The 24,473-nt window shown below is 37.5% G+C and overlaps 1 protein-coding gene across 1 annotated transcript in view; it reads left to right on the top strand.

Annotated features, from left to right (window-relative positions):
- LOC150079381 (uncharacterized) overlaps positions 1-24,473 on the top strand; it is a 195,909-nt gene that overhangs the window by 83,919 nt on the left and 87,517 nt on the right. Inside the window, exons 7-8 of the mRNA XM_090383046.1 lie at positions 1,972-2,040; positions 12,751-12,811. Coding sequence (XP_090239172.1) covers positions 1,972-2,040; positions 12,751-12,811 — 130 coding nt within the window. The remainder of the gene's footprint in view (positions 1-1,971; positions 2,041-12,750; positions 12,812-24,473) is intronic.

Here is a 24,473-nt window from a genome sequence, read left to right as displayed (position 1 = left end):
GTTGGCCTCAACAAAAATCATTAACACCTGGAATGAAGAACATAGCATTGAACCTTGATAGATCCAAATGAAGTTTTGCTTCCACTTCTGCACATCAAACTGGGACTCATGAAAAATTTTGTGAAGGCTTTGGAAGTGAATGGTCCTGCATTCACATACTTGCAAGAGAAATTCCCAAGACTTAGTAGAGAGAAGATTAAGGCAGGCATTTTCATTAGTCCACAGATAAGGCAACTTTTCAAAGATGAACAGTTCGAATGTGTCCTTAGTGATGGCAAGAAATCAGCTTGGAAAGCCTTTCGAAATGTTTTGACTGGTTTTCTAGGAAATGTTAAAGTTGGCAACTACAGGCAGCTTGTGGAAGATCTCGTTACTTCTTTCGAAAAAATGGGGTGCAATATGTCATTGAAGATGCATTTCTTGCACTTGCACCCTGGATTTCTTCCTGCCAAACTGTGGTGCCATCAGCGACAAACATGGTGGGCACTTCCATCAAGACATCACAGCGATGGAACAAAGATACAAAAGCTAACGGAGTGCCACCGTGTTAGCTGATTATTGTTGTATGGTGAAAAGGGATGTTCCCGAAGCTGAATACAAGTGAAAGGCGAAAGGTCCCGTGTTTGATACAGGCATGTTCCTAGTTATATCTTACTGCTATATAAATAAAAACATACCTTTTATATTTTTTATAAATATAAAAAACTTTTTCGAAAACAAGAGCCAATCTGTCATTTTAAGCATTATTTCCATATTTACCACCCCAAAATCTATAAAGTAAACTTACTTTCATGTCCATAACAAGATATGATCCAAAATTTGTTGTTCAGTGTAATAGATTGAAAATGTAGGGTGGCATCAAAAAGTAAAAAATTCGAATTATTTCTTGCCAGTGAAACGTTTTAAAATCGTAGCACATGGGGATGATGTGTTGCTTAGTGTAATGGCAATTGCAAGCCCATTTCAGGGTTAAATCTGGTAAAAACAATAAACCATTCTGAAATTTGACACCAGTGTTGTGTAACTTAAAATAAGTACATCAAATAACAAAAAATCGGGGGAAGCCATGTTTTCTACTTGGCTGATTTAACATGAATGCCAGTATATGACTTTGTAAGGGAGTCTGGGAAAGTGCTATTTGTTATATTTTTCTTTTATTTTAGGCAAGTGGGAGAGTGACAAAAATTGAATTTTTGCCGCGGTGGTTCTATATTATAACATTATTATTTATTTTTATTTTTTTTCCTCTAAATTTGAAATGTCTGTATTTGCTGCATACTTGTTATTGATTAATATAATATTGACTATATTTGCTAGATATTTGTTAAAAGCCAATTGGTATATCATTTTTTTTTTTTTTTAAAGTGTGTATGTTTACAATAAATGCCCACAACTGACACTTTTTCGTAGTTGTGGACATTTATTGCAATGGTGCGCACACTTTATATCCACATATATCAGTTTGTTGTGTTCATAGGTAACCACATGCATGTTTGAAATAATTCTTTTAGGGAATGCTTTCTTTTTATTGAATATTAGGATTAAACACACACACACGCACCTAATAGAAAAAAAATCTGCTTCTGGGTGACGAATGGGCAGACATTAAATGAAATAAATTACTTATTAAATTAATATACGTAATATTAAAGTATTATTATGCTGCTAACCGGAACTAATATAAATCCTATGCTCTTTTGGTTATTCTGTCTCAGTATGTTAGAGCAATGCTTTCATGGACTATGTAAGCGTAACCAAGCTTATAATGGGTTAGAGGTTTTTCAGATTTGTTGGAAGAGCCAAATAATATTTCCAAATTCCAGAACATTTCATTAAGCCAACACATTGATTATTAGTGGGAAATAAAAGACTGATACATTAAAAATTACAAAGCTGTTTCTCCTAATATACTGTAGTATAGCAAATTGGGGTGCAATTGCTTTTGAATCAGAATAATGAATTCTTTTATAGCTATGTACCAGCTATGTACAATGATCTTTCCCAAGATACTCAAAACAGCATCACAAACAACAGTGATGAGTAAGTATGTTTAAATCCCTAAAATAACTTTTAAATTACTTTTACTAATTTAATCTACTATTGGTTGTATGAAGATGGGTTTGACTTACCCCCACACACACATGCATATATCTCCCCCCGTTTTTCTTTCCCTCTCATCATTCAGTCCACCCTGGACTAACTGAGTCCTTTCCAAGGTAATTTTTTGTTGCCATGGTTTCTATATTGAAAACTCAATAGGTCTCTGAAACAGAGTTGGGCAATATTTTGTTATTATTTCATATGACCAATAGTGGGCTAAATTTGGTTTCATGGCAGAAATTGTGTGTGTGCTCACAAGGTTTTTAATTTTATGTTTTGGTTTCATTCCAGAAAATTTTAAATCTAGTAGAATTAAAAGCTAGGAAAATAAGGCAGTAAAGATATTGTATTATAACTATATTGCCAAAAATATGCCAATATATATGGCAAAATCCAGGTGTCAGAAATAGGTATAAAATCAACTGCATTCACGTAGAAGTAAGCAGATCAATAAAATACAGTAGACTGAGTGCAGCATTGAATATAGCCCAATAGATGGGTTTTGACATAGCTATTTGGCGCCTCCGTAGCCAGGTGGGAAGGAGCAGCAGTGTGTAGCACACGCTTCTTGATTAGACCGGGGTTCGAGCCCGTCACCACCAAATACGGAGGATGTGGAAAGGTCAGGGAATGACCACCGCATATTCCCGGAGCAATATGGCCTTAGTTGCTAATGCTCCTAAAAACCAAACAACAACAACAACGACATAGCTATTTCTAATGGTCATCATAGCAATTCATATAAGCAATCAGTCTGTTTGTGCCATTGCAGCAAAGCTGCAATCCATACATCAGTGGTGGCAGATGTAATCACCAAAGGAAACATGGTGCTAACATAATGGAAACATTCAGGCAGACCACAGAAATCGATGGAAAGCAATGGGATGGTGGGTACTCAGAAAGGTGGTACATAGAACTCATGTGTGTTCATTTTTACCACTCCATTTATTTCCCCAGAACAGAAGTTAAACTAACAGGTCTGTAAGACCTGTTAGTTTAACTTCTGTTCTGGGGAAATCGCCATAGCAAACGATTCTGTTTGGATTAATCGCCTGAGCAGACATAAATTCAAATTGAGGAAAGACAGTTGTAGAATAGATGTGTGGAAGTTTGCCTTTAGCCAGTGTGTGTGGTAGAACAAACTTCCATCTGTTGTAGAAGTGGACAGCTTAAATTCAAGTCAGTACTGGACAAACATTTGGAGCAAATGGATGGGTGAGATGGGAAGGTTTTTTTTTTTTTTTCCTTTCTTTTTTGGCTGATTCTGTATAAGCTTGCTTTCTTGCATCATATGCCTCTATTAATGTTAATGCCAATGCTAATATGAAAACCAAACATCACAGCACAGACTAGCCTAGTCCACAACACATCGTAATTGGTTTGTGGCATATTGGAAAGCTGTTTTATGGTGTGGCTAATCATGATACACAGTTTTCTGTTCCGATAGCCTTATTTGGGTCTAGTAGATGCCCAGAAAATGTTATTTGCCTGATAGTGTCATCTCAACTGTGAAGTTTGGTAGTGATTCTGTCACTATCATAGGTAACAGACCTCTACCAAATTGACTCATGGTTTGGGCTTGGACCATTGGTTAGGTTAGTTCCTAAAACAATGAATGCCATGAGTCACACTGACGTTTTGGACAATTCTGCTTTTCCTGTGCTGTGACAGCAGTATGCTGATGACCCTTTTCCTTTTCAGCATGACAGTGCACAATGTCATGCTACACAGACTATACTGATTTGGTTTGAAGTTAATGAAGTTTCTGCTTGCTCTTGCAAGCAAAAACTTCATTAGCTTGCCTAGTCTGCCTTTAACCCCATTGAGCACCTTTGAGGTGAACTGTAACATTGGCTTCAGGCTAGTCCAACTTGCTTGCAGTCAACTGCTGAATTGACTAATATTTTGGAATTTCAGAAATTACAGGCACATAGAATTAAATGTGGAAAAAATTAAGAAATAATAGGAAAAGTCAGGTATGAATGAAATAAATGAGTTACTAAAATTTGGAGGAGAAAAGCTAACTTCTGAATTAATAGAATTATTTAATCACATTTTTTTTTTAAAAATAAGAGCATATTTGAAGAAAAGAACAAATGATTGGCAAAAAAATATAACATTACCAATATATAAAAAAGAAGATAAGCAATTGCCAGAAAATTTACACATGGTATAAATTTGGTAAACACTTCATTGAAACTGTATACAAAGGTAATATCAAAAAAATAAAGGAAATTTTAGAATTAAGTGATGAGCAGCGAGGATATAGGAAAAATAGATCGTGCACAGATGCAATATTTACGATAAAGCAGATAATAGCAAAATCATTAGAGTATAATAGACCAATTTATGTTTCATAGATTTAAATAAAGCTTTTGTTAGAGTTAAAATAAAAGATGTAATAGAAATCTTATACTTGTGCATGTTTCTTTACTTATGTAAAATCTAGAATGAAAGGGGTGAATCAGATTGGTCCACTTGATGTTGGTGGTTTGACTGTTGATGCTCAGATAGCTGACAAACTGAATGAGTATTTTGCATCTACATTCACACATGAGGAATTCTGTAAGGAAAGGGAGGACAGAAGTTTACTAAACTCTGACAGGGAGCTAAATGATTTTGTAATAATGGACAGCAAAGTGGAGGAGAAATTGTTGAATTTAAACAAAAAAGGCACCTGGGGCAGATGGAATCTATCCAGTTATATTGAAGGAGGCTGTGAGGTCCCCATGGACTGGAGATGTACAAATGTACCCCCAATTCACAAAGGGAATTCAAAGGGTGACAAATAATTATAGACCTGTTAGTTTAACTTCTGTTCTGGAGAAAATAATGGAGTCACTGGTTAAAAAAGTGATGCAGGATCACCTAGACAAGACTGCAGTAATAGTTCAGACACAGCATGGGTTTGTTAAGGGGAAAGCTTGTCTGACCAATTTGATTTGGTACTACGATGTTGTCACAAAAGAACTGGATGCAAAAAATAATTTTGATATCATATACTTGGATTTCAGGAAAGCTTTTGATACTGTTACACATGAAAGCAGCAGTGCTCCGCATATTCCCAGAGTGGTATGGCATTAAGGGCAAATTGATGCAATGGATAAAGGGATGGTTCAGTGGGAGACAGCAGAGAGTGGTAAAAAATGGACACTGCAGAGAGTGATAAAAAAATGGTAAATAAATTTCCCCAGAGTTTGATGTTGGGCCCATTGTTGTTTTGTGTATTTATTAATGATATTGTTGAAGGTATATATATTAGACTTAATGTCCAAGTTTGCAGATGATACAAATTTTGGCAGGGTTGTTAATGATAGTAAAGACAGTATGATACTGCAACAGGATCTAGAAAAGTTAGGTAGATAGGCTGAGAATTGGCAACTGAAGTTTATCATTGACAAATGCAAAGTACTGCATATGAATAGCAGTAACCAAGAGAAATGTATCAACTGTGTGGTACTACACTGGTCAGGCCATAACTTGAGTACTGCGTACCGGTCTGGAGGCCTCATTTTAGGACGGATTTAGAGTTGCTAGAACGAGTACTGAGAAGGACAACAAGATTGGTGAGAGGAACAAAGGATCTCTCTTACCTGGAGAGGCTTAAATTCTGTAAGTTGCAGCATCTGGAGACTAGGCACCTGCAAGGTGATCTGATTGAGGTGTACAATGCCTTGAATGGTTTGAGCAGGCTCAATGCTGATGGGATACTTCCGCTTGCTCAAATTAAGAACCTGAGGGGACATCGATTCAAACTGAGGGAAGACAGTTGTAGAATAGATGTGTGGAAGTTTGCCTTTAGCCAGCAGGTAGTTGATTGCTGGAACAGACTTCCATCTGTTGTGGAAGTTAATAGCTTAAATAAATTTAAGGCTGAACTAGACAAACATTTGGAGTGACCAGATGGGTGAAATGGGAAGGGGTTTTTTTTTTTTGTTTTGCTGATGCTCTATAAGCTTGCGTTCTTGTATCATATGCCTCAACTAATGCTAATGTAAAGTTGAAAGTTTATAACCAATTAACAGAAGTAATTAGACACACACACACACACACACACACACACACACACACACACACACACACACACACACACACACACACACACACACACACACACACACACACACACACACAGGCATAAAATGCATAATCATAATCAAAGCAGATCAAGGAAATACAGAACTAGAAATAACTAAAAGAATAATACAGGGACACTTGTTGAGTCCAAATCTCCTCAGCTTGATAATGGATGAATTAATTAATTATTAAGTAAATAGAGTAAATAAAGGAATTAGAATAAAATAAAAAAATAAATATAATCTGCTATGCAAATGATGCGTAGCAGATAATAGAACTAAGAATGCATTGAGCTAATGGCAGAAAATGAACACAATTTGCAAAGAATGCTAAATCATTTTAATAAAAATGCAGCAGAGTATAATATGTACATTTCCATAGGTGAAACAGAGCCTAACAATAGCAAAGGAACCATTCAGGTGTAAATTAGAAGGGAAAATGATAGAACAAGTAATGAAATTTTACTACCAAGGAATACAGATAAATAGTTCAAAAATAACTCGTGAAGAAGTAGAGGAACAAACATTGGGAGCTAGTAGAATATTGTAAGGCAGGGTTAAATAATATAATTTGGAAGAATTCAAATGGGATGTAAAGTTAAAATATAAAATTATATGTATTTTACTAGTCATTTATTCATGAATGATGTTTTAGCTTATTTGAATAAAGTTCCTGTATACTTTTCTTCATCAAATGACATTAGAAATGGATCAGATGTAATCAGTTCTCTGTATGTAAAATTGTTTTCTCAGCTGGAAGGTGGTTTCTAGGCATTTACTGTAGCATTTACAGGTAGGAGAGCATATTAATTCTGTTGAGCCTAAAATAAATTGCCATGATGTGTGAAAATCAAATGAAAAGAACAATGGCCTGTGAGCAGATTTTTTTGAAGAAAATTGTTAATGTATTTCTTTTGTTACTCGCAAATTTTGCTAGTTATGATACTTGAAAGGTTAAAAGTATTTTGTAAATGCAAATATGTTTAATCTTAGCATTAAGGCAACCACCAAACATGTTAAGAGTTTCTTTTAGAATGTGTATGCTTATACTAGTATACTATATATAAAAATATATTCAATGTATTCTCTTTGTTTTATGGAAGGTTAGCACTTTTGTGTATGAAGAAAAAAGCACTACACAATTAGTTTAAACAGACCTTGCCAAAGGATTCTAAAGTTCCTTTATTTGTGCGTGCATCAAGGAAGTCCAGGTTACTTGACCAGACAAAACAGTTGCCTGCAATCACTTAGAAGTACTCTTCCCTTGATTTTAAGGTTAAGTGAAACACAATCATTTTTAAGAAAATGTTTTTAAAGATTAATTTAAACAACTGCATGGTGTGGCAACTTTAGTTAGTGCCAAACAAGAAGTTCTAATACTGCGTTTTAATATTTGACATTAGAGAAAAGACCACACCAATTTACAAGGTTACAATGCTCCATTTTTGTTACAATTAAGAGTGCCACCATTGCTAGGTTGCCCCTGTGGCAGTTTTTATAGTGGTGTATCACTTGTTTTGAAAGGTGTAGATGACTGTATTGTTGATGACTGGTGGAACTTTTAAAGGCTTCTTCAGTTGAGACTGTAGTTAGCCACCTCAGGAGGAGATGGTATTAGATTTTTCTCTCATGAGTTATTCCAGGTTTTTCAGCACCATACAGATCACCTTGTGGGCACACATGTACACTCAAACTATACAGTGGGGCAATATGGTCTAAGTCACTAATGCACCTAAAACATAACAAAGCCACTGGGTTAAGATCAGTTATAATTCCCTAACCCCCCCCCAACAGAAATCTGTACAGTGTGGTTGTGATTTACTTGGTCATTCTGCATGATTTTGAAATAATGAACCCTTATAATATAAGTAATAATAATAATAAAAAATCTTATGTGTGTAAAAATTAAAATAATGCACTATACACAGAATAATTGCATGTTGATGAGATTGACCAATGGAGACTTGGTAGAACTGGAGAAAGTAGTAGTAGTAGTAGTGGCATGTGATGCAAGAAAGCAAGTGTATGAGCTTATGCAGCATCAGCCAAAAAAAAAAAAAAAAAAATCACACCATTCCCTCCAAATGCCTGTCCAGTTCCTCCTTAAATTTATTTAACCTATCAACTTCCACAACAGATGGAAGTTTGTTCCACCAATTAACCACCCGCTGGCTAAAGGCAAATTTCCGCACATCTATTCTACATCTGTCCTTTCTTAATTTGAATTTATGCCCACATAGGTTCGTAATCTGAACAAGTGGAAGGATCACATCAGAATTCAGCGTGCTCAACCCATTCAAGGCCTTATAGACCTCAATCAGATCACTGCGCAGGTGCCTAGTCTCCAGCCACTGCAATTTGCAGAACTTAAGCCTCTCTTGGTAAGAGGATCCCTTCATTCCCCTCACCAATCTTGTTGCTCTTCTCTGTACACGCTCAAGCAAATCTACATCCTTCCTAAAATGAGGCCTCCAGACCTGTACGCAGTACTCAAGGCATGGCCTGACCATTGCCTTATACAGAGGGACAATCACCTCCTTTTCCCTGCTAGCAAAATTCCTATATATCATTGACAAAACCCCATGACCTGCCCTGGCAGCCTGTCTGCATTGCTCAGAAAACTTCATATCTGACTGCACAATTACTCCCAGGTCTTTTTCATTTTCTACCACCTTAAGTGTAGTACCACACAGTTGGTATGTTTCTCTGCGGTTACTTCTACCCATATGCAATACTTTGCATTTGTCAAGGTTAAACTTCAGTTGCCACTTCTTAGCCCATCTGCCCAAATTATCTAGATCCTGTTGCAGTAGCACACTGCCATGACTGTCATTAACAACCCTGCCAACCTTTGTATCATCTGCAAACTTCGACATTAAGCCTGATATACCTTCATCAATATCATTGATAAATATACAAAACAACAGTGGACCCAACACCGAACCCTGTGGGACTCCACTAATAACATTAGTCCACGAAGAGCAGCACCCATTGATTACCACCCTCTGTCTTCTCCCACTTAACCATCCTTTTATCCATTGTAGCAACTTACCCTTAATACCATTCTGCTCCAATTTGTACAGTAGTCTTCCATGCGCAACAGTGTCAAAAGCTTTCCTGAAATCCAAATATATGATGTCAAAATTATTTTTGCATCCAGTTCCTTTGTGACCACATCATAATAACCAATCAAATTTGTCAGACAAGACTTTCCCTTAACAAACCCATGCTGTGTCTGAATTATTGCTGCAATCTTGTCTAGATGATCCGGCAATGCATCTTTAACCAGTGACTCCATTATTTTAATCGGAGCAGAAGTTAAACTAACTGGTCTGTAATTACTCATGTCACCCTTCGATCCCCCCCTTTGTGAATTGGGGATACATTTGCACATCTCCAGTCCGTGGGAACCTCCCCTGAGTCCAAGGATGCTCTCATAATTATGGCTAAGGGTTTGCTTAGTTGCTTTGCCGCCTCCTTTAATGTTTTTGTTTTACTGTTGGTAACATCGTCAGTTGATCCCACTGCACAGAATTTAAAAACTGTCTGAGACCACTGTACTCACCTTTACGGAAGCAAAAACCTTTTCCTTTACCCCGATGGTAATTATATCTTTAAGTAAATCCCACATTAGTACACTGTGATCACTGCCAGGTCTCCTGAAAGTTCTACCAGGTCTCCTGGTAGAATTTTCTCCATAATTTAATTAGGAAATGAATAATTTCTTATGAACATGGATCTCTAAATGTCGTATTAAATTAAAGCTTTTTTGAAATTTAGCCAGCCAAATAAGAAGCATTCCAGAATCTTTCATTTACTTCTTTAATTGTATTTTTATGCAAAAATTCACGTGTTCACTTTTATTCTAAAGGTGATTTCTCTTCTGTTTGGAAATTTGCTCATATCCAGCCAGTTTCTAAAAAAGGGTGACAAATCCCTCCCATACAATTATCATCCCATTCCACTTGCTTCTACTCTTTGTAAAGTAATGGAGAAATCAATTAAGTGCCACTCTAAGTAAAAGTATCTAGAAACCTTCCTTCTAATCAGTGATCACCAGTATTGATTCCGTCAGCATCGATCCAATGGTGATATTCTGACATATGTTACCCATCTGGGGACAAATTCAACGGAAAAGTTTGGTGAAACTCAAGCAGTTGCTGTTGACGTTTCAAAGGGTGTTGATCACGTTTGGCCTAAAGGTCTTCTAAATAAGCTTCCATCTTATGGTTTGCCAACTGTTTTTGTAATTGGGATCAAGTTTTCTCTCTGACTGCTCACTTTGAATGATGGTAGGTGGCTCTCTATTTTATAACTTCTCCACTAATGCTGGTGTTTCTCAAGGTTTACTTCCTTCTCCCACTCTACTCCTCTTGTATATTAATGACCTTTCATTGACCGGAAATCCTATCTATAGTTTTGCCGATGATAACACATTGCATTCCACCTTCCAGTTTGAAAACTTTGCCCTGTGCAACCAACTTCAACTTCTTGAATATCCACTACCAATTCCTTAAATGCTGATCTCCAGGTAATTCTCCAGTGGGGCAAAGATAACTTAGATAACTTAATTTTAATCCTTCACCTCAGTCCTGTCTTATATCTTGCTGAAAGGATTCTTCTGCTCTTATGCTTACCTTTAATGACACTCAGATTCCTAGACAAAATTAAGGATTACCCTGACTTCTAATAATATCTCTCTCTCTCTCTCTCTCTCTCTCTCTCTCTCTCTCTCGTCTGAACACATGGTGCAACCAATCAACCTCACCTTATTGTCTAACTTCAAACTCACAGAACCAGCTTTTCTTTATCTTCCCAACCTTCAACCTACACACACAGTACTAATACTATAGGTTCTAATATCTTTTATGTTTGGAGGTTTTATTAAAGAGAGAGATGAAGAAGTTACATCTTTCTACTTTATAAATTTTTTGTCATCTTTTCTAGTAATTATATATTTATATTTCTGTATAATTTATCTTGTTTTCTCTCTCAATATTTTTTTGAATTCCTGGTTAATATGTTTTTATAAAGATATCGTCACACCGAAAATTACTGTTTCTGGTAATGCATAATTATTAGTTTTAACTTTTTAAAGTGAATGTATTAGCATCCAAATACAATAAAGATCAGATTTCTTATTTTAAATTTCATATATTAATTGTTATGCATTGATACATATTTATCCAAGGTAGGAACAAAGTTCTAGGACTATGCTTTTTATGGCTGACAGGCTTTTTCCTTGGATGAGGTCACCTTTCTTTAGCAATCTGTAGACCAGTGTAATGTAAACTTTTCTCAGCCCCAACCTCTTTATATTCTTGGCTTTACTTGTTTATTGTGAAACTTCAGCATTGGTTGAGGCTGAAAAATGGAGATAATCTGCCATCACCTCCATTGAACAATCAAAGAGAAAACTGGTTAGCCTATTCACAAATGGCGCCTCCGTAGCCAGGTGGGAAGGAGCAGCAGTGCGTAGCACACGCTTCTTGATTAGACCGGGGTTCGAGCCCGTCACCACCAAATACGGAGGATGCGGAAAGGTCATTCAGGGAATGACCACCGCATATCCCGGAGCAATATGGCCTTAGTTGCTAATGCTCCTAAAAACCAAATAACAACAACAACAACCTATTCACAAAAAACTCAAGCCAGACCACACCATGGAAGCTTATTTTTAAGTAACTCTTTTATGACAAATATGAACAAAAGCTCATAGAAATTCAAGAGAAACTACTTCAGTTTCTACAAGCTTTTCCATTGGATTTTCAAAAGATGAGTAATGTAAATCAAGGCATCACCAGTAGATCAAGACTGAAAGAATCCTTGACAGTCATTAATCAGAGAATATTCCATTTGATTAACAGACTAAAGGTTAATTGGTGGATTTCTCATTTACTTTGGAAAGAGTCCAGGTAATTTCACTGGGGCGATAATTGGAAAAGCAGGATTTGTCACCCATTTTAAGAACTGTCTATAAGAGCAAATGTCTAGGCATTCAGAAAAATAACAGTGGCATAAGAGAGTATAAGGAGATAAGAGTAAGCTCAGAAGTACATGTTTTAAGAACAAGTATAGAAATGTCATCCATTTCAGCAATGGCAGTGTGAAGGTAGCAAAGGTATACATTAGCTAGTCAGTCTAATATTCCTTGAAATATTCCTAATTAGATTAGATCTAATCTAATTAGGAATATTAGAATAATAAGATCTAATAAGGAATATTAGATCTCTTTATGGTAGAAGAAATGAAGCTTTACAAAAGCTTTCCCCTCCCCCAATTATTACAGTTTGGCTGGGTAGTATCCAAAGATATTCCATTTTGAAAGTATGCTTTTGTAATTTTGAAAGCATGCTTTTGAGATTTTGTCTGTATTGCTTCAGAGAGTGTAAATTAGCATTTAGTATATTATAAATATTCTCTATTATATTGAACACGGATCTCAATTTGTCCAAATTACTTTTAGGGTAGTTAATATGGTTATGATGAATGTGGGACTTTTGAATAATAAAAATATATTGTAATGATTTTGAATATGCATTCTGCTCATTTATGTTATTACCATTTATCATAGATTTTTCATTAATTCCCAAAGCATGCCACTGTCTGTACCATCTAAAAAAGAAGCTTCACAGGTATGAAAAAGTTTTTCTGAGAAAATTCATTGTGAATTTATAATTGAGATTTAATACATATTTCAAGTGTTGTCCAAAATTTCTTATAATTTGTAGCTTGCGATACTTGTTGTAAACTTAGATGTTTTTAAAATACCTTGAAGGAGATGAACAATCAGTATTGTTTCTATAAGAGCTCTTAATTTTCCACCAGCAGTAATGAAGGCCATTTGTTAACTACAAAACAGGTATGCTGTTGTATATTGTCACTTGTACCCTGTCAGTGTGTGAATTTTAATGGGCCCAATAGTCTTCAATGTGCATCACTGATTATTTTTTTACTTGGACAGGTGTATCTAAAAGATCTAATTTTTATGTATACAAAATGCATCTTATCCCTAACTGTGTGTAATTTTTCCATACAGTTTTGTTTTTTTCTGTTTTGATATTACTTGATCTATGATGGCATCCATTGTAAGCAAGGTGTTTTGAAAGTAATTTTTTAGATAAGACTGTTGTCTCTGTAGATATTTGTTTTAATTATCCAACATACTGTCAAAACAAAGTGGAATGCAATGTATAGTCTGATTTTAAGTGTTTACTTAAAATAAAATTTTAAGTAAACCCTTTTCAACTACCTTTTTCCTTAAAATATCGAGTTTTGTATGTAACACAATAGCATATGTGTTGTGTGCAACTTTTTACCTCACCCACTGCAGACTTCATAGTTAAGAACTGATAAAATAAGGTAACTTAGTAAGTTAGCAACTCCCTTGCCATTGTTAGGTTGCATAGAAATTACAGAATTGGGTATACGATAGATATGGAAAGACTGCTGACTGTCAATTGAACACCCGACTAAACATAGAATTCCACTCACTTCAATGTTTATATAGATAAAAGTCAGGAACTTATACTATGATATCAGCATTAGTAGAGGCATATGATGCAAGATAAGCTTTTATACAGCACCAGCCAAAAAAAAAAAAAAAAACCTTTTCCATTTGCTCCAAACATTTCTCCACTTCTTCCTTGAATTTATTTAAAACTATCCACTACCACAACGACAGATGGAAGTTTGTTCAAGCAATCAACTACCTGCTGGCTAAGACAAATTTCGACACATCTATTCGACAACTGTCTTTCCTCAATTTCAGTATATGCCCCCTCAGGTTTATAATCTGAGCAAGAGGAACAATCCCATCAGCATTGAGCCTGTTCAATCCATTCAAGGCACCTCAGCACACATCACACGCCTCAATCAGATCACCTCGCAGGTGCCTAGTCTCCAGATGTTGCAATTTGCAGAACTTAAGCCTTTCTTCGTAAAGAGTACCTCTTTGTTCCCCTCACCAGTCTTGTTGCCCTTCTCTGTACTTGTTCTAGCAACTCTACATCCGGTGCCTCCGTAGCCAGGTGGGAAGGAGCAGCAGTGCATAGCATATGCTTCTTGATTAGACCGGGGTTCGAGCCCGTCACGACCAAATATGGAGGATGCGGAAAGGTCAGGGAATGACCACCGCATATCCCGGAGCAATATGGCCTTAGTTGCTAATGCTTTTAAAAACCAAATAACAAACAAACAACAACTCTACATCCTTCCTAAAACGAGGCCTCCAGACCTGTACGCAGTACTCAAGGCATGGCCTGACCATTGCCTTATACAGAGGGACAATCACCTCCTTTTCCCTGCTAGCAAAATTCCTATATATCATTGACAAGACCGCATGACCTTCTCTGGCAGCCTGTCTGCACTGCTCAGAAAACTTAATATCTGACTGCACAATTACCCCCAGATCTCTTTCATTCTCCACTACCCTGAGTGTAACACCACACAGTTGGTACATTTCTCTGTGGGGTTCTTTCTACCCATATGCAGTACTTTGCATTTATCAATGTTAAACATCAGTTGCCACTTCTCAACTCATCCACCCAACTTTTCTAGATCCTTTTGCAGTAGCATACTGTCATTAACAACACTGCCAATCTTTGTATCATTTGTAAACTTTGACGTTAAGCCTGATATACCTTCATCAATATCATTGATAAATATACAAAATAACAATGGGCCTAACACTGAACCCTGGGGAACTCCACTAATAACATTAGTCCACAGAGAGCAGTATCCATTGATTACCACTCTGTCTTTTCCCACTCAACCATCCTTTTATCCATTGTAGCAACTTACCCTTAATGCCATACTGCTCCGATCTGTACAGTAGTCTTCCATGTGAAAAGTATCAAAAGTTTTTCCAAAATCCAAGTATATGATATCAAAATTATTTTTTGCATCCGGTTCCTTTGTGACCACATCATAGTATCCAATCAAATTGGCCAGACAAAACTTATTTTTCCTCTAAACAGAAGTTAAAATAGCTCTGTAATTACTTGTCACCCTTTGATCCCCCTTTGTGGATCAGAGCTACATTTGCAAATCTCCAGTCCGTGGGGACTTCCCACGAGTCCAACGATGCTCTCATAATTATGGCTACAGGTTTTGCTTACTTCCTTTGCTGCCTCCTTTAATATAACTGGATAGATCCCATCCACCCCAAGTGCCTTTCTTATATTTAACTTCAACAGTTTCTTAGGCGCAATATAGCCGAAGCAGCTTTTTCTCCACAAAACTACAAACAACAACTTCAACAGTTTCTCCGCCACTTTGCTCTCAGTTATTACAAAGTCATTTAGCTTCTTGTTAGAGTTTAATAAGGTTTTGTTCTCCACCTCCCTATAGAATTGTGTGTGAATGTAGATGCAAAATAGTCATTCAGTTTGGTAGCTCTCTGAGTAGGATCATCTACCACCAAATATCGATATCAAACGGACCAATCTGATTCATTCCCTTCCTTTTAGAATTTATATAAATAAAGAAGTTTTTGCTGTCTTTCTTTGCATCCTTTGCCAAAGATTTCTCATAATCTGCCTTCCTTTGCCTTGCCTCCTTTTTGACTTTATTACAGACTAGCTTATATCTACCATAGGCTTCTGTGTCGCCTGATAATTTATATGTAACCCATGCATTTTTCTTCTTTGCCGCTAGTCTCATTAGTTTATCTGACATCCATTTGGTCCTAAACCTAGACATTAACCATGTAGTTGTCTTTATTGTCAGTTTTTTGGGAGAAAAGGGCAAGAGATATTTTAAAATAGGAAACTTTAAAAATTTATTTTTAATGCTGACTTTTTTATATTGTGTATTAATTTAAAAAAACTCAATAAAAACAACTGTCTTATTATCCAAAAAAAAAGATATATATATGGACATTTCCCAACACTGTAATTAATTAATCCTCTAGCTGGCTAGAGGATTAAGAAAGAATATATTCGAAATTCAAGCTTTCTGAGGTTAGTTTGAGATATAAGATGTGTAAAGTCTTGTTATCTAAAGTTAGTGGTTTTATTTGAACTCAGAAGTTGAAATAATGTGATAAAAAACACTGTTTTGTCTTTCTGGGAAGGTTTGTTTCTGACAGTGACAAGCTGAAGCTTAGTTTGACTTTAGAAACAGCTTCATTATCCATGAGTAGATGTGAAATAATTTAATTCTTAATTTCATGATGGACACTGCAGCCTGCTTTGAGGTTTTCTGATCTCTTGTCATATAGCTGGTGGCCTCATTTAGCAACTTCGTACGGAAGTGGTGAATAACACACAGTTTAAATGAGCAGCCATACCACATTGAAGAAAACTTTCAATTAAATATGTAATGAAAGACGTGAATACATTTTAATGCCCAGTACTGGGCCTGGTAATGGGAGTTAAATAGACTTCCAGTTTCATTATGTATTTAATCAGAAGTTTTCTTCCATTTCTGACTTTCAAGAGTACCTTAATAGTTCAGGCTTCAGATCAGTACTGCTAAATCTGCACAGATTGTTTTCTCCTGTAAATGTCTCTACAGATATACAGGCAACAATTGTAGGAATATCTTAATAACCAATGTTCAATCTTGCCTTGATTTGGAACTCTAGATTGATTCCAAGGTCTTCTACCAACATTATTATTATAATTATTATTATTGCACCATATCCATATGATGGAAGGAAGCCTTAGGCTTAGGCTGCACTAGCCAGAAAAAATTTCTGAGTTACCCTGTGAGAGAGAGTCAGAAGTAGAAGGGAATCACAAAGAGAAGAATGATGATATCCAGCTAATAACCATGGGTGTGCCAAGCCCATACTAACCAGATGTGAGCCAACATGTCAAGGTGCTGGTAAAATTTTGCTAGCTCTGTTGAATTGTGAATGACCACTTCCTTTTCATGTCTATGATTCAAGATTTGCGTGGGAGTTCATCCTTACAAGGTTGTTTGCTGCAATTCTCTGGGTGCAGAAATGGGAGCATCTGCCTGCAGCAGAATACTGGCATTTTGAAATGGGCTACATGCAAACCTCACATACCTCCTGGGGTAAGAACAATAGTCATGGTCCCAGCACTGCAGGTAAAGAGGCTTGTCAAAATAAAGTTCACATCCAAAGTCAATATAAGGTTGTCAGTGATTTCAAATGACTAATAATTAATGGAATGACTTTATTATAATCTGTTTGACTGAATCTGAAATAGGAGCAGAAAAATTTCAGTATTTCCACGTGAGAGGTGTTTTTCGAACCTTGAATTTATTCTTGAATTCAAGAAGATTGTCTGTGGAAGTTAGAATGTTTTCCTTTATTCCTTGTGTGCTGGTGTTAAAGTTGTTTAAGTGCTGATAAATATCTGTAATTAAGCTAGTTTCAGAAGCCATTTTGTTTCTTCAAGAAAGCAGGAAAAACTGGCTTTATTACAGAAGAACTCTTTATTGCATACAAAAGACACACACCGTACACAATACCCTTCACGGCTACAAGCCAGGGGTTACCTTTAAAGGAAAGCAGTACGTCCTCTCACAGTTCAAATATTGGAAATAGGGCTTTTCTTTTTCTTCTCTCTGAAGTTACACATAACTATATTTACATGCAAGTCTCAATCATGTTTTTATTGTGTATTTGTACTTAGCATTAGCATTAGTAGAGGTGCATAATGCAAGAAAGCAAGCTTATACAGCACCAGCCAAAAAAATAAAAAATAAAAAAATACCACACCTTCCCATTTCACTGATCCATTCATTCCAAATGTTTGTCTAGTTCTGCCTTGAATTTATTTAAGCTGCCAACTTCCACAACAGCAGATGGAAGTTTGCTCCAGAAATCTGCTGGCTACAGGCAAACTTCTGCACATCTATTCTACAACTGTCTTTCCTCAGTTTGAATCTATACCCCCTGAGGTTTGTAATCTAAGCAAGAGAAAGAATTCCATCAGCATTAAGCCTGCTCAATCCATCCAAGGCCTTATACATCTCAATCAGATCGCCTCGCAGGTGCAGTCTCCAGAAGCTGCAATTTGCAGAATTTAAACCACTCTTCATAAGGGCACCCTTTTGTTCCCTTCACCAGTCTTGTTGCCATCTGTACTCATTCTAGCAACTCTGCATCCTTCCTAAAATGAAGCTTCCAGACCTGTATGCAGTACTCATGGTGTGCCCTGACCATTGCCTTATACAAGAGGATAATCACCTCCTTATCCCTGGTCGCAAAATTCCTGTATATCATTGACAAGACCCTATGACTTACTTTGGCAGACTGTCTGCACTGCTCAGAAAACTTCATATCTGACTGAACAATTACCCCAAGGTCTCTTTCATTCTCCACTACCCTGAGTGTAACACCACATACTTGGTACAATTTTCTGGGGTTACTGCTACCCATATGCAGTACTTTGCATTTGTCAATGTTAAACTTCAGTTGCCACTTCTCAGCCCATCTACCCAACTTTTCCAGATCCTGCTGCAGCAGCATACTGTCATTACTGTTCTTAACAACCCTGCCAACCTTTGTATCATCTGCAAACTTTGACATTAAGCTTGATATACCTTCATCAATATCATTGATAAATATACAAAACAACAACGATGAGCTCAACACTGAACCCTGAGAGACATCACTAATAACATTAGTCCATGCAGAGCAGTACCCACTGACCACCACTCTGTCTTCTCACATTCAATCATCCTTTTATCCATTGTAGTAACTTGCACTTAATGCCATACTGCTTCAATTTGTACAGTAGTCTTCCATGTGGAACATTACCAAAAGCTTTCCTGAAATTCAAGTATATGATATCAAAATTATTTTTTGCATCCAGTTCCTTTGTGACCACATCGTAGTATCCAATCAGATTGGTCAGACAAGTCTTCCCCTTGACAAACCCATGCTGAGTTTGAATTATTACTGTTGTCTTGTCTAGATGATCCTGCAATGCTTCTTTAACCAGTGACTCCATTATTTTCCCTGGAACAGAAGTCAAACTAACAGTTCTATAATTACTTGTCGCCCTTTGATCCTCCTTTGGGAATTGGAGATACATTTGCACATTTCTGGTCCATGGGGACTTCCCCCAAGTCCAAGAATAATCTCATAATTATGGCTAAGGGTTTGCTTACTTTTTTGTTGCCTCCTTTAATATAACTAGATAGATCCCATCCACCTCAGGTGCCTTTCTTATGTTTAACTTCAACAATTTCTCCTCCACTTTGCTCTCAGTTATTACAAAATCATTTAACTAACTCCCTTTTAGAGTTTGATAAACACCTGGCCTTCTCCTCCTTGAATAATTACTCATGTGTGAATGTAGATGCAAAATACTCATTTAGTTTGGTAGCTATCTGAGAATGATCATCTACAGTCAAACCATTGATATCAAGTGGACCAATCTGATTCATCCCCTTCCTTTTAGAGTTTATATAAGTAAAGAAATCTTTGTATCCTTTACCAGAGATTTTTTATAATCTGCCTTCGCGTGCCTAACCTCCTTTGTGACTTTATTGCAGACTAGCTTGTATCTACCATAAGCTTTTCTGAGTTGCCTGACAATTTTTGTGCATTGCATGCATTTTTCTTCTTTGCCACGAGACTCGTTAGTTCATCTCACATCCATTTGGGCCTGAACTTAGAGCAGTATTTCTTAGTTGGAACAAAAAGCCTAGTAGCTTCCAAGATTACTACTTCCTAGAATGCTTCCCATTTAGAATTTGCTGTTGGTATCATCATCAGTTGGTCCCACTGTATAGAACCTAAAATATCTCTGAGATCACTGTAGTCACCTTTTAGGAAAGCAAAAACCCTTCCCTTTACCCCTGATGGTAGTTACATCTTTAAGTAAATCCCACATCAGTACACTGTGATCACTGCTACCTAGTGGTTCCTTTATCTGTAAATTCTTAATGCATAAATAATCACTGCTGATAATCAGATCAAGAGTGTTACTCCCTCTTGTTGTGGTGCCTCCGTAGCCAGGTGGGAAGGAGTAGCAGTGCATAGCACACGGTTCTTGATTAGACCAGGGTTTGAGCCCGTCACCACCAAATATGGAGGATGCGGAAAGGTCAGGGAATGACCACCGCATATTCACGGAACAATGTGGCTGCTAATGCTCCTAAAAACCAAATAACAAACAAACAAACCCTCTTGTTGCCTATCTAACATGCTGCTGTAGAAAACAATCATCCAATAAATCCACAAAATCATTTCTAGTGTGCGAGTGATAAACCCACAAGTTCCAGTCTGTATCTGGGAAGTTAAAATTCCCCATTATAAGACACTCTGATTTACTGGCCCACTATTGTTTCTCTGTGTAATTGTTCATTGTTCTCATCAGAGTCATTAGGCCTATAACAAACTCCTACCCTCATTTTTGCTTTCCCAGTGCTTATGTCACACCAAACTGACTCATCATTGCACTGTCTATCTATGTCAACTGGATGCACTTCCTTAGATTTTGTGTTTCTTAACTAACAGCATAACCCCTCCTCCCTTACTATCCTGTCTATTCTTTCTGTACACATTGTATTCCCCAAATATATTGTATTCCCCCAGGGTGCAAGAATATTTGCTGATGCTATCGAGGCAGTGTTAGGTGGGTCGGAAAACTGCTAGCTTGGGGGGAGACAAAGACCAATAGATTGACAGTAGCCACTGGCAGAGGTGAAAGAGATTCTTGCACTGCTTCTATTAGAATGAGCAGAAGCATGAAAAACAAGATGCATGGTATTTCAGAGACTGCTGGGAGCCATTGCGGTACAAGTAAACACATGGGTTGTGTTAGGGTAGCTAAGAATAGAAACAGGTGCAGGTATACTTGCGTGTACACCAATGCTAGGAGTTTAGTAAATAAATTTTATGAATTTGAGGTATTGCTCAAAACATCAAAGGTAGATATTGTTGGGATATCAGAGACGTGGTGTCACACAGATATAAGGGATGCAGAACTGCAATTTGGGGAGTACAACGTCTACAGAAAGGATAGACAGGATAGGAAGGGGGGAGGGGTTATGTTATTAGTTAAGAAACACATAAAAACCAAGGAAGTGAAGCCAGTCGACATCGCCGGACAGTGCAGTGTTGAGTCAGTTTGGTGTGACATAAGCATTGGGAGATCAAAATTGAGAGTAGGAGTGTGCTATAGGCCTAATGACTCTGATGAGTATAATAAGGAACTGTACAGGGAAATAGAGTGGGCCAGTAAATCAGAGAGTCTTATAATGGGAGATTTTAATTTCCCAGATATTGACTGGAATTTGGGGGCTGGTTACTCACACACTAGCAGGGCTTTTGTGGATTTATTGGATGATTGTTTTCTACATCAGCATGTTCGGGAGGCAACTAGAGGGAGTAATACTCTTGATTTGATTATCAGCAGTGATTCTTCATGCATTAAGAATCTGCAGATAAATGAACCACTAGGTGGCAGTGATCACAGTGTGCTGAAGTGGGATTTACTCAAAGAGGTAACTACCATTAGGGGTAAAGGGAAGGGTTATTGCTTCCGTAAAGGCGACTACGATGGACTGAGACAGTATTTAAATTCTATACAGTGGGACCAACTGATGATGTTACCAACAGCAAATTCAAAATGGGAAGCATTCAAAGAACTTATCTTGGAAGCTACTAGGCTTTACATACCAACTAAGAAATATTGTTCAAGGTTTAGGCCAAAATGGATGTCAGATGAACTAATGAGGCATATGGCAGAGAAGAAAAATGCATGGGATACTTACATAACACATGACACAGAAGCCTATGATAGATACAAATTGATATGCAACCAAGTTACAAAGGAGGTTAGGCAGGCGAAGGCAGATTACTAGAAATCCTTGGAAAGGGATGCAAAGAAAAACAGCAAAGAGTTCTTTACTTATGTAAACTCTAGAAGGAAGGGGATGAATCAGATTGGTCCACTTGATATTGATGGGTCAACTGTTGATGATCCTGCTCAGGTAGCTAACAAACTAAATGAATATTTTGCATCGACATTCACACATGAGGAGTTATTCAGCAAGGGGAATGCCAGAGGTGTATTCAACTCTAGCAGTAAGCTACAGAATCTTGAAATAACTGGGAGTAAAGTGGAGGAGAAACTGTTGAAGTTAAACACAAGAAAGGCACCCGAGGTGGATGGGATATATCCAGTTATATTAAAGGAGGCAGCAAAGGAAGTAAGCAAACCCTTAGCCATAATTATGAGAGCTTCCTTGGACTCAGGGGAGGTACCCATAGACTGGAAATGTGCAAATGTGACCCCAATTCACAAAGGACGATCAAAGGCTGACACAAGTAATTATAGACCTGTGAGCTTAACTTCTGTTCCAGGAAAATTAATGGAGGCACTGGTTAAAGAAGCACTGCAGGATCATTTAGACAAGACTTCAGTTATAGCTCAGACACAGCATGGTTTTGTTAAGGGGAAGTCTTGCCTGACCAACTTGATTGGATACTATGATGCAGTCACAAAAGAACTGGATGCAGGGAATAACTTTGATATTATATACTTGGACCTTAGAAAGGCTTTTGGTACTGTTGCACATGGAAGACTGCCACGCAAATTGGAGCAGTGTGACATTGGAGGCAAATTGCTGCTATGGATAAAGGGGTGGTTGAGGGGAAGAAGACAGAGAGTGGTAATCAATGGACACTGCTCATCGTGGACTAATGTTATTAGTGGAGTCCCTCAGGGCTCAGTGTTGGGTCCATTATTGTTTTCTGTATTTATAAATGATATTGATGATGGTATATCAAGCTTAATGTCCAAGTTTGCAGATGATACAAAGGTTGGCAGGGTTGTCAAGGACACTACTGACACTATGCTGCTGCAACAGGATCTGGAAAGGTTGAGCAGATGGGCTGAGAGGTGGCAAATGAAGTTTAACATTGACAAATGTAAAGTACTACACATGGGAAACAGCAACCCCAGAGCAACGTATCAACTCTGTGGTACTACACTGACAGTGGTAGAGAATGAAAGGGACTTGAGGGTGGTTGTGCAGGCAGATATGAAGTTTTCTGAGCAGTGCAGACAGGCTGCAAGAGTAGCTCATGGAGTATTGTCAATGATATACAGGAATTTTTCCAGCAGGGATAAGGACGTGATTATTCCATTGTATAAGGCAATGGTCAGGCCACACCTAGAGTACTGTATACAGGTCTGGAGGCCTCATTTCAAGAAGGATGTAGAGCTGCTGGAACGAGTACAGAGAAGGGCAACAAGATTAGTGAATGGAACAAAGGGGTGCTCTTACGAAGAAAGGCTTAAGTTTTGCAAATTACAGTGTCTGGAGACTGGGCACCAGCGAGGTGATCTGATAGAGGTGTATAAAGCCTTGAATGGTTTAAGCATGCTCAATGCTGATGGGATTCTTCCTCTAGCTCAGAAAAATCACCTGAGAGGGCATAAATTCAAATTGAGGAAAGACAGATGTAGGATAGATGTGCGGAAATTTGCCTTTAGCCAGCGGGTGGTTGGTTGGTGGAACAGACTTCCATCCCTTGTGGTGGAGGTTGATAGCCTAAATAAGTTTAAGGCTCAGCTGGACAGGTATTTTGAACGAACAGAGGGGTGAAGTGGAAGTGGGTTTTTTTTTGTTTTTTGGCTGATGCTGCATAAGCTTGCTTTCTTGCATCAAATGCCTCTACTAATGCTAATGCTAATATCTGAGTGGCACCAAGTCTCTGATATCCCAACAATATCTGCCTTGGATGTCTTAACCAACACTTCAAATTTGTTTACTGTACTCGTAGCTTTGGTATACATGCAAGTATACAGTCACCTGTTCTTAATCTTAATTACTCTAACACAGCCCATGTATTTACTTGTTTCATGGCCCCCGAGCAATTCCTGAACTCTCCAGCAACTGGCTTTCTGGTCTGCTGCTCATTCCAATAGAAGCAGTGCAAGAATTATTTCCACCTCTGCCTGCAGCTACTGTTAATCTATTAAGTCTGTGACCCCCCCCTCCCCCCAAGAAAGACTTATTTAAGTCTTGAAGTTTTCGTAAACTTGTTACAGATAAAACAGAAAGAGAGTTCCTGGAAACATCAGCTAGCTTTGAGTTTTGTTCAGCATTGTATATGTTTTTATTGCCTAGACTTAGTTTTTGCTTCTGTTTTCATCATGTATTATAGTGTTTTTCTCATTGTCAAACTTGGCACCATTCATTGCCAGCTGCTAAGTGCTACATTTTGGTATTCCTCATAAATATTATTTGTTGTTGTTTGTAAGCATTTTGTATTTCTTCTATTACTGCCACTGCTGCCTTTTTAATTTTTAATGCCCTATAATCTTTTGTGTTAACTTTTACCAATATTATTATTAT

The sequence above is a fragment of the Mastigoproctus giganteus genome, chromosome 10, assembly GCF_048544385.1.
Source record: "Mastigoproctus giganteus isolate SK-2022 chromosome 10, ASM4854438v1, whole genome shotgun sequence".
In the NCBI taxonomy this organism is placed as follows: Eukaryota; Metazoa; Arthropoda; class Arachnida; order Uropygi; family Thelyphonidae; genus Mastigoproctus; species Mastigoproctus giganteus.
Note: the sequence above shows the minus strand (reverse complement) of the source record. Positions and strands in the feature narration are given on the sequence as shown.